Below are 11,834 nucleotides of genomic sequence, written 5' to 3'. Positions count from 1 at the left end.
TCCTTCCTTCCTTCCTTCCTTCCTTCCTTCCTTCCTTCCTTCCTTCCCTCCCTCTCTCTTTCCTACCTTCCTTCCTTTCTTCTTTTTCCCTTCCCTCCCTCCCTCCCTCCCTCCCTCCCTTCCTTCCTTCTTTTCTTCCTTCCTTCCTTCCCAGAGTCTCACTCTGTTGCCCAGGCTGGAGTGCAGTGGCATAATCTTGGCTCGTTGCAACATGGGCCTCCTGGGTTCAAGTGATTCTCCTGCCTCAGCTTCCTGAGTAGCTGGGACTATATGTGTGCACCACCACACCCAGCTAATTTTTGTATTTTTAGTAGAGACGGGGTTTCACCATGTTGGCCAGGCTGGTCTCGAACTCCCGACTTCAAGTGATCCACCCACCTTGGCCTCCCAAAGTGCTGGGATTACAGGTGTGAGCCACCACGTCCAGCCCATTCTACTTTCTTTCTCCACAGATTTGAACTCTAGGTACCTCATGTAAGTGGAATCATACAGTATTGTTTTTTGTGACAGGCTTACGTCACTTAGCACAATGTCTGTCCTCAAGGCTCATCCATGTTATAGCATGTATCAGAAGTCCTTGCTTTTTAAGGCTAAGTAATATTCCATTGTTTGAGTATACCACATTTTATTTATTCGTTCATTTGTTGATGGAACTTGGGTTGCTTCCACCCTTTGGCTGCTATAACCACGGGTGTGCAAATATCTTGCTTTTAATTCTTTTGGATATATAAGCAAAAGTGAAAATGCTGCATCATATGGTACTAACATTTTTAATTGTCTGAGGAGCTGCCATACTGTTTTCCATAGTGGCTACACTATTTCACATTTGTACCAACGACTTTCATTTTAAACAATATTTGTGCTGGATACAGAATTTTAGGCTGACAGGTTTCTATTTTCTTTCATTATTTTAAAGATGCTGCTCCACTGAGTTCTTGCTTGCATTGCTTCCGACAAGAAATCTGACGTTCTCTTTAATTTACTCCTCTATATATAGGGTGCCATTTTTATCTGGCTGCTTTTAGGACATTCTCTTTATCATTGGTTTTGAGCATTTTGATTATGTGCGTTGGTGTCGTTTTGTATTTCTTGTGTTTGGGGTTTGTTAATACTTTTCTATCTGTGCATTTAGAGTTTTCATTAAGTTTTGAAAGTTTATTTCTTCAAATATTTATTATCTCTATCCTCATTTGGGAATCCCAGTTACCCATATATTAAGCTACCTAAAATTGTCCCTCGCCTCACTGAACTCTTTTAATTTTTTTAAGGTTTGTTTTCCCTGTGTATTTCATTTTCAATAGCTTCTTTGCTATAACTTCAAGTTCATCAGTCTTTTCTTCTACAATGTCTAATATGATGTTAATACTATCCAATGCACTTCTCATCCTAAACATAGTTTTCATCTTTAGAAGTTTGATTTGGGTCTTTATATATCTTCCATGCCTCTACTTAACTTTTTGAATGCATGAAATAGAATCATAAGAGATGTCCTCTGCTAATGCTAACTTCTATGTCAGTTCTGGGTCAGTATCAATTGATTGCTTATTCTCCTCATTATAGGTTGTGTTTTCATGCCTCTTCACATGCTCAGTAATTTTTTTGCTGGATGCCAGACATTGTAAACTTTATCCTGTAAGGTGCTGTACAGTTTTATATTCCTATAAATATTCTTGAACTCTGCTCTGGCAAGCAATTAAGTTCCTTGGGATCAATTTGATCCTTTCACACCATACTTTTATAGTTTTTAAGGTAGTTCTGGAGCAGGACTTAGTGTAGGACTAATTATTCCCCTCTTCTGAGACAAGACACTTCTGAGTTTTCTACCCAATGCCCCATGAATTAGAGGTTTTCCAGACTAGGTGATAAGAACAGGCCTTATTTGCAACCCCATGTGAGTGCTAGGCATTGTTCCCTCTAATATTTTTAGACGGTTATTCTCCTAGCTTCAGGTAATTTTGCTTCATGTATGTCCTGATCAGAACTCTGCTAAACATTGGAAGAGGACCCTCATCTCACTGAAGCTCTTTTAAGTCTTTTATTCAGTGTGGTTAATTTTGAATAGCTTCTTTGCTCTGAGTTCAAGTTTATCAATCTTTTCTTCTACAATGCCTAATCTATGCTATGTGGTCCTCTTCAGTACTTTGTCTTATAAATTCTGGCTGCCTTAGTCTCCTCAGACTCAGCTACATCTCAAATCAGGACGCTTGCCAGGCTCTGCTTCAGATCCCCTTCTTGTGCTATATCCTGGAAACTCAAAGCAGTAAGCTGCACAATTGTAATGCCCTTCCTTCCTTCCTCTCTCCCTCCCTCCCTCCCTTCCTTCCTTCCTTTTTTTTTAGATGGAGTCTTGCTCTGTCATCAGGCTGGAGTGCAGTGGCACGATCTCAGCTCACTGCAACCTCTGCCTCCCGGGTTCAAGCGATTCCCCTGCCTTAGCTTCCCGAGTAGCTGGGATTACAGGCGCCCGCCACCACACCCGGCTAATTTTTTGTATTTTAGTAGAGACAGGGTTTCACCATGTTAGCCAGGATGTTCTCGATCTCCTGACCTTGTGATCTCCCCGTCTCAGCCTCCCAAACTGCTGGGATTACAGGCGTAAGCCACCGTGCCCAGCCAATGCTCACTTTATTTCTTATCTCCCAGGGACCATTCTCCTTCATTACCTGTTGTTCAGTGCCATAAAAGTCATTGTTTTTTCTTTTCGTCTATTTTGTCTTGTCCTTTGTGGAGAGGGACTTAATGTTCAAGAAGGGACATAAAACAGTCCCTGTTACTACATATTAATTGCAAGTGGAAGCAAACACAACTTTTTTTTAAGCGTACATCCCATTTGATTTATATACACAGGGACGTAAATGTATAATACACAAAGATTAGAAGGAAATATACCAAAATTATAAATGATTGCTCTTTGCTTTAAAAAAAATTATTTTTAAGTTTGCGGGAAACCTGAGTTATCTTGTAAAGGTTTTTTTCCCCCATTTTATTATTACACCATAACTTTTTAAAGGGAATAAAACTCTTTCTCAGCCCTCATGTTTAAAAAATTACATTCCTATATCTTAATATCAGCAATGACATTTCCCTACACCGTAAGCTCTCAATGGAGAGGACTCATGTCTTATTATTTTTAATAAACTCTTGCACAATGCTCATTAACACTCTACATTGTGAATATTTAATAAATCTATGGTATCTAAACAGATTATTAAAGTATTTGATGCTCTTTTATTTTTATAGTGAATGCACTATTTTTTGTTGCAGTGGAGAAATAATATAAAGAATGAAAAGGAGATTATTCTCAAACCTCAAAACTACTGGTAGCTTTTCTCCACAGAATGTTGTGTAACTGGTTCATTAATTCTGCTGTCAGTTGTCTTCCTGTGTGGTGAGCTGAAAATAAAAAAAGGAAAAAGCTCTGAAAACAAGAATCTAGGTCTATTACATTAAGTAAAGAGTGCTAACTATACTCAGAACCTATAATCTTTAAGTAATGGCTACACAAAAAAAAATTCAGACAGGTTTTCACCATCAATTTTAGGATTACTACCATAATTGATAATATAATGCAATCAGAGTTTGCTAGAATCACAGTCATTCTCCCATCAATCTGTGATAGTTTTCCAGCCTACTCTCTTTTTAACTTATTTTCCACATTCCAAATTAGATTATCACCCGGTGCCTTAATAAGGTTATTGTGAATGAGCAGACAGCAATGCCAGAAATCATTAATAAGAAGTGCTTATATTATTATGTACTAAATAGATCAGATCAAGTTCACAAGAAAGGCCAATTATGCCTTAAAGCCTTTGTAAAATACTTTAAGACCATGCTTACACATAAACTTTATTACTTTAAATCTTAACTTGTGTTGATTGTTTCTGGTCTAGACATTTACAGAGTTCAAATACATTAGCACATTAAGGTAAAGTCTAAACTATAATAGAATTCTCTACCTCCTCTTCTGCCCTTTGGCATAAACTATCAATTTCCACAAAAGTCTTGACTAGAACATTAAGAATCTCTGACCCTCTAGCCCCTCAGCGAATGTAGTTTGTTCCATGACTTACTTAAAAACACTCACATGAGAGTAAACAGCTACTAAATGTGTCTACTTAATATTATAATACTTTGAGAGTGTAAGTGTAAATTAGATGTCACAATAAAATTTAGTCCAAGTGGAATTTTAGGAAAATGAGTTATTCTCTACAATCAAGTTTTCTGGTTAACTGGCAGTTTACTTTCTTTAAATAAAAATCACTTCTGAATTTAAAAAAGTCTAAATATTTTCATGAAAGTTCTTAAATTTTCTAAAAAGTAAACAAACTTCCTAGTTTTCTTAAGCACAATTTAACCTTTTCTTGATCATTTGAGGTCAACATTAACAACTATTTTATTGTATTGTACTATTAATATATCACAGCGATGCCTTTGGGAGTTGTTATACAGTACAGATTGCTGTATTAAAAAATTTGTATCTGTTTTATAAAATTGATAGAGTTTTTTTCCTCCCTATGGTCAGGCTAGCTGTATACTTCCCTTTAAACCTTTTCTCTATTTGCAAAGTGCTACCATTAAAATGCTAAGAGTAGGAAAACCGGATAACCAAGTTTATCAAAACTGGGTCTAAAAATAATTGGTAAATGCCTGGAGGGAGGGTGTTATCAGTAAAATATGGTTCTTAGAGATCATCTAGTCAGATGACTTCCTTTAAAAAATTAATGACTTTGTTTTTATAGAAACATGATTCGTGCTTATAAAAATTCAAACAATATGGTAGAGTATTTAGAAGAAAGCAACACATCACCTAAAATGCCACCATGCAGAATAAACCCCAGAGTTAACATTTAGTGACTATCAATCCAATTACATCTCTACATGCACTTAGTTGGAAAGACAAGGTGGTGAAGATAATTTTCTAAGAAAGGGATCATACTATCTATGTTCTTCAGGATACAGAAGTTCTGCAGGGAGGCAGAGGATTAGGGGAATGCTAAGCAGATTTGGCTCTACATCTCTGCTTTAACCAGAAAAACTCTAATCTATTCCATTCAGGGTGGGGTTCATACAAGATTGCATCACAAAAGGATGCTGCTGCTGAAAAGAAATTAGAAACCAGGAGTTTAGTTCACAATCATCATTTTATAGTTAAAAATAATCAAGGTCCAGAGAAATTGACTTGTTCAAAGGTACACAGCCAAATTGAGATCAAGCTAGAGATATGAAATTAGGCTTGTAACATTACAATATTCCACCACATGTGAGCTTTAAGCTCAGAAGTTTGTTTGTTTTCAATGATGTTTTCTTATTTTTGCTTAGTTTCTCATTCCACTTGCCCAATTTGTGGGATGTGGACAGGTGAGGTGTTACTGTTAAAAGACCATTAGGGAGGAAGGAAAAAAGAAAGTGGAAGAAATCCGTTGACTTGAGGATTTTCCTACTACTCTGACCTCTAAGAATTATACACAAATTAATACCTTTCTAAAACACTTGCGAAAATCCTACTGACCTGAAATGATTTCTTCAATCTTCTCCTTGGCAAGCAGTTCTTCCTTCCTTTGTAAAAGCATGTCAATATAGAGTAGCAGAACTTTTCCAGCATTTTCTGATGACTTAAAACGTTCATGAATAATCGTCAGGAAATGAAACCCAACAGATTCTCTGTACAATGAGACACAATTTTAAGCAATGTGAACAGAAAAACTGGTTATTGATCAATGGGACTAAAATGTATTTCAGTGTGAACAAAATAAGCCAGACAAAAGCATATCTGAACACAGGTAATGTCATTAAATGTCTAAATAAGCTTAATTTGTCAATATTACATGATTTAATTTAATTTCAGTTTATTAAGCCATAAACATTTTCTATTAACACCTATAGTCAGATAATCATTTCTCTCCTAATATCAAATTTATGTTTTTCCCAGAACTGATTGTAAGCTTTAAAAATTGGTTACTGAGATCCAGTGAAGTTACATGAAAAGACATGAGAAATTTACTAGTTCCTCTGCCAAAACGTCTTTCTAAAAATTTGTTTGTGTTTGATTACACAAATAATACAAATATCTTCTATTTAAAAATGTACACAGTTCATGGGTTGGAATACTAAATATTGTTAACATGTTGATATTTCCAAAGTGATCTACAGATTTACAGATATTCATCCCTATTAAAATCCCAGGCCAAGTGTGGTGGCTCACGCCTGTAATCCCAGCACTTTGGGAGGCTGAGGTGGGCAGATTGCTTGAGGCTATGAGTTTGAAACTAGCTTGGGCAAGATGGCAAATCCTTGTCTCTACAAAAAATTGGCAGCCGTGATGGCGCATGCCTGTAGTCTCAGCTACTAGCAAGGCTGAAGTGGGAGGACTGCCTGACCCTGGGAGGTCAAGGCTGCAGTGAGCTGTGATCGGGCTACTGCACTCCAGCCTGGGCGACAGACTGTGACCCTGTCTCAAAAAAACCCCAAAATCCCAATGATGTATTTTGCAGAAATGGAAAAAATCCATCCTAAAATTAATATGGACTTTGCTCAAGGGACCCCAAAAGCCCTAAACAAACTTGAAGACAAAGAGCAAAATCAGAGGATTTGTATTTTCTGATTTCAAAATGTGAAGCCATAGTAATGAAAACATGTGGAACTGGCATAAAGACAGACACATAGACCAATGGAATGGAATAGAGAACCCAGAAATAAATCTTGTCATATATCATCAAATTATTTGTGACAAAGGTGCCAGGACCATTTAATGGTGATATGACAGTCCTTTCAGCAAATGGTGCTAGGAAAACGGGATTTCCACATGCAAATGAATGAAATTGGATTCTTACCTTACATCATATACAAAAATTAATTCAAAATGGATCAAAGACCCAAACATAAGAGCTAAAAAACTGTTTCCATGGGACCAAGTGATCCTATATATAGAAGACTCTAAAGACTCCACCAAAGAACTCTAAGAACTAACAAATTACTTCAGTAAAGTTGCAGGTTACAAAATCAACATACAAAAACCAGTAGCGTTTCTTTGTGCCAACAATATAATATCCAAAAAGGAAATCAAGAAAACAATCCTATTTACAATAGCATCAAAAATACATAAAATAGGGCCGGGCGCGGTGGCTCAAGCCTGTAATCCCAGCACTTTGGGAGGCCGAGACGGGCGGATCATGAGGTCAGGAAATCGAGACCATCCTGGCTAACATGGTGAAACCCCATCTCTACTAAAAAATACAAAAAACTAGCCCGGCGCGATGGTGGGCGCCTGTAGTCCCAGCTACTCGGGAGGCTGAGGCAGGAGAATGGTGTGAACCTGGGAGGCGGAGCTTGCAGTGAGCTGAGATCCGGCCATTGCACTCCAGTCTGGGCGACAGAGCGAGACTCCGCCTCAAAAAAAAAAAAAAAAACAAAATACATAAAATAGCTGGGCACAGTGGCTCACGCCTGTAATTCAAGCACTTTGAGAGGCTGAAGAGGGTGGATCACTTGAGGTCAGGAGTTCGAGACCAGACTGGCCAACATGGTGAAACCTTGTCTCTACTAAAAATATGCAAAAATTAGCTGGGCATGGTGGTGTGTGCCTGTAATCTCAGCTACTCAGGAGGCTGAGGCAGGAGAAACACTTGAACCCAGGAGGTAGAGGTTGCAGTGAGCTGAGATCTCCAGCCTGGGTGACAGAGTGAGTAATACTTGATCTCAAATATATATATATATATATATATATATATATATAGATAGATAGATAGATAGATATAGATATAGATATAGATATATAGATATATATATATGAATAAAAGTAACCAAGTAGGTGAAACATCTGTACACTGAAAACTATAAAACATCGATGAATTGAAGAAAACAAAAATAAATGGAAAGATATCCTGTGTTCACTGATTGAAAGAATTAGTATTATTAAAATATCCATGCTACTCAAAGTGATCTACAAATGCAAGGAAATCCCTATCTTAAGTCCAATGGCATTTTTCACAGAAACAGAAAAACTAATATTAAAATTTGTAGGGAACCACAAAAGACTCCGTGCCAAAGCAACCTTAAAAACAAAAACAAAATTTGGGGCATCACGCTTTCTGATTTCAAATTATACTACAAAGTTATAGTAATCAAAGCAGTATGGTACCGGCATAAAAACAGACATATAGACCAATGGAACAGAATCGAGAGCCCGGAAAAACAAAACAACAACAACAACAACAACAACAACAACAAAACAAGTCTCTTTTGTGCTTGGGCTGGGCGCAGTGACTCACTCCTGTAATCCCAGCACTTCAGAAGGCCAAGGTTGGTGGATCACTTGAGGCCGGGACTTTGAGACCAGCCTGGCCAACGTAGCAAAACCCCATCTCTACTAAAAATACAAAAATTAGCTGGGTGTGCTGGCACGTGCCTGTAATTCCAGCTACGTAGAGAGGGCTGAGGCACAAGAATCACTTGAACCCAGGAGGCACAGGTTGCAGTAAGCCAAGATCATGCCACAGAACTCTAGCTTGGGTAATGGAGTGAGACTCTGTCTCAAAAAAATAATGTGTTTGGACAACTGGACATCCACCTGCAAAAGAATAAATTGAACATATCCTATGGGACACACACAAATCAACGGAAAATGCATTAAAAACTTAAATGTAAGACTTGAAACTGTAGAACTCCTAGAAGAAAAAAACAGGGAAAGAAGCTCTTTGAAATTGGCCTTGGCAAGGATTTTTTGTATAAACACCAAAAGCAAAGGCAAAATTTTTTTAAAGCAAAAACAAACAAATGGGACTGTCAAACTAAAAAGCTTCTGCACTGCAAAGAAAACTTCAATATAATGAAAAATCAAACTAATTTACATTCAAACCAACAGTGTAAGTGTTCCTATTTCTCCATAGCCTCGCCAGCATCTGTTGTTTTTTGACTTTTTAATAATCGCCATTCTGACTGGTGTGAGATGGTATCTAATTGTGGTTTTGATTTGCATTTCTCTAATGATCAGTAATGTTGAGCTTTTTTCCATATGTTTGTTGGCCACATAAATGTCTTCTTTTGAGAAGTGTCTGCTCATATTCATTGCCCACTTTTTGACGAGGTTGCTTGTTTATGTCTTGTAAATTTGTTTAAGTTCTTAGTAAATTCTGGATATTAGACCTTTGTCAGATGGGTAGATTGCAAAATTTTTTTCCCATTCTGTAGGTTGCCTGCTCACTCTGATGATAGTTTCTTTTGCTGTGCAGGAGCTCTTTAGTTTAATTACATCACCATTTGTCAATTTTAGCTTTTGTTGAACCATTGTGGTAGACAGTGTGGTGATTCTTCAAGGAGCTAAAATCAGAAATACCGTTTGACCCAGCAATCCCATTACTGGGTATATGCCCAAAGGAATATAAATCATTCTATTATAAAGATAAATGCACACATATGTGTATTGCAGCACTATTCACAATAGCAAAGATATGGAACCAACCCAAATGCCCATCAATGATAGACTGGATAAAGAAAATGTGGTACATATACACCATGGAATACTATGCAGCCATAAAAGGAAATGAGATCATGTCTTTCGCAGGGACATGGATGAAGCTGGAAGCCACCATCTCAGCAAACTAACACAGGAACAGAAAACCAAACACCACATGTTCTCACTCATAAGTGGGAGTTGAACAATGAGAACATATGGAGACGGGGGAAAAAACAACACACTCTGGAGCCTGTCAGGAGGTGGGGGTGAGGGGAGGGAGAGCATCAGGACAAATAGCTAATGCATGTGGGGCTTAAAACCTAGGTGACAGGTGGATAGGTGCAGCAAACCACCATGGCACACATATACCTATGTAACAAACCTGCACGTTCTGCACGTGTATCCAGAACTTAAAGTAAAAAAAAAAAAAAAAAAAAAGAATGCCCCAATAAAATTAGAATTTCAGACAAACAAAAACTATTATTTTAGTATTAGTGTGTCCAGCGCAATAGTTGGGATGTACTTATTCTAAAATACTAGACATTGTTTATCTGAAATTTCAAATTAACCAAGTCTTGTATTTTATCTGGTAACTCTATTCATGAAACACCAGTTGCAAGAGTTCTCACCTTAATAAAAAGAGACCCGTAGTTAAAAAAAAAAAAAAAAAAAAAAAAAAAGTACCTTGTTTACACATAGGTAGACATCCATTTACAAGGGTTGTGATTAGATCGGTTTACTTTGAATCAGTAAGTATTTCCTTAGCTCTCTGCTACACAAGTTTCAAATATATACCAAAATGTAGAAAATAATGTAATGAACCTACACATCATTATCAGGCTGTAACAACATCAAAGCCAATCTTATTTAATCCATCCTTCTACCTCATTCACACACACACACACACACACAGACAGACACACACACACACACACACACTCATGCTTTTGAAGTAAATTCCAGACATCCTATTAATCCACTTCCAAGTATTTTAATTATCTATCTCTTAAAGATAGAAACTCTGTTTTTGTAAAAATCATAAACATAATACTATCATTACAGTTTAAAACTTAACAAGATATCCTCAATATTCTTAAGTATTTAATTACTGTTCATATTTATGTAACTGTCTCATACATTATTGATTTTAAGTGTTTGACTCAGGATCTGAATAAGATCCATACATTTCAATTGATTAAAATAACTAAATCTCTTTAATCTAAAAAAAAAAAAAAGCCAACAAATAACCTTGATTTTGGACTTCTGGCCTCCAGAATTGTAAGAGAATAAATTTCTGTTGTTTTAGGTCATCCCACTTGTGGCAATTTGTTACAATACTCAGAAAAGTAGTATATACAATGACCAAAATCTTAAAAATAACTCAACAAATGAGCTTACACCAGAATGGAGAGGACAAAGGAAAGAATAAGTGAATTTGAAATAAAGTAGAGCTAGGTGCAGTGGTTGGTGCCTGTAATCCCAGCTACTTGGCAGGCTGAAGTGGAAGGGCTGCTTGAGTCCATGTGTTTGAGGCTGCAGTGAGCTATGATTATGCCACTGCACTCCAGTCTATGATTATGCCACTGCACTCCAGTCTGGGTAACAGAGTGAGACCCTGTTTCAAAGAAAAGAAAGAAAGGAAGAAAAAGAAAGAAAAGGAAAGAAGGAAGGAAGAAAGGGAGGGAGGGAGGAAGGAAGGTCAGGAAAAATAAAAAAGTAGAAATTACCTAATCTGAACAACAGACAGAAAACAGACCGAAAAGAAAAAGAAAAGAAAAAAACTATATGGAGCCTCAGCGACCTGTAGGACAACAAAAAATGTATATTATGTCATCAGAATCCTGGAAGAGGAGAATAAAGGTGAGGCAGAACAAATAAATATTCAAAGAAATAACGTCTCAAATATTTGGGAAAAAAACATAAACCTAGAGATTCAAAGAGTGGTGCAAACTCCAAACATGATAAATCCAAAGAAATTCCAGCCTAAGACATATCATAGTCAAACTTTTGATAAGCAAAGACAAAGAAAAAACTATTGAATGCACAGAAAGAGAAATGATATCTTACCTACAGGAGCCATTTCACTGCTAGGAATTTACCCACTTGATTTGAAAACTTAGATCTACTCAAAAATCTTCATGTGAATGTTTACAGTAACTTTACTGATAATCACCAAACACAGGAAGCAACCAAGATGTCCTTCAATAGGTAAAGAGATAAACAAAGAGATGAGCTATCAGTCACAGAAAAGACATAGAGGAACCTGCAATTCATATTGCTAAGTGGAAGAAGCCAATCTAAAAAGACTACATACTGAATGATTCCAATTATGTGACATTGCAGAAATGGCACAAAAGCAAAAAGAAGGGCAGTAAGAAAAATA

The 11,834-nt window shown here is 37.0% G+C and overlaps 1 protein-coding gene and 1 pseudogene across 1 annotated transcript in view; both read right to left on the bottom strand.

The window, feature by feature from the left end:
- LOC111536125 overlaps positions 1-845 on the bottom strand; it is a 5,260-nt pseudogene extending 4,415 nt beyond the window's left edge.
- Positions 1-5,692, bottom strand: part of TEX11 (testis expressed 11) — a 131,119-nt gene extending 125,427 nt beyond the window's left edge. The window contains exons 1-2 of the mRNA XM_026451789.1: positions 5,510-5,692; positions 3,308-3,393 (exon numbers count right to left, since the gene is read on the bottom strand). Of these exons, the coding sequence (XP_026307574.1) occupies positions 3,308-3,393; positions 5,510-5,570 (147 nt within the window). The 5' untranslated portion in view covers positions 5,571-5,692. The remainder of the gene's footprint in view (positions 1-3,307; positions 3,394-5,509) is intronic.
- Between the last annotated feature and the right edge of the window lie 6,142 nt (positions 5,693-11,834).

This window comes from Piliocolobus tephrosceles, chromosome 12 (genome assembly GCF_002776525.5).
Source record: "Piliocolobus tephrosceles isolate RC106 chromosome 12, ASM277652v3, whole genome shotgun sequence".
Taxonomy (NCBI): domain Eukaryota; kingdom Metazoa; phylum Chordata; class Mammalia; order Primates; family Cercopithecidae; genus Piliocolobus; species Piliocolobus tephrosceles.
Note: the sequence above shows the minus strand (reverse complement) of the source record. Positions and strands in the feature narration are given on the sequence as shown.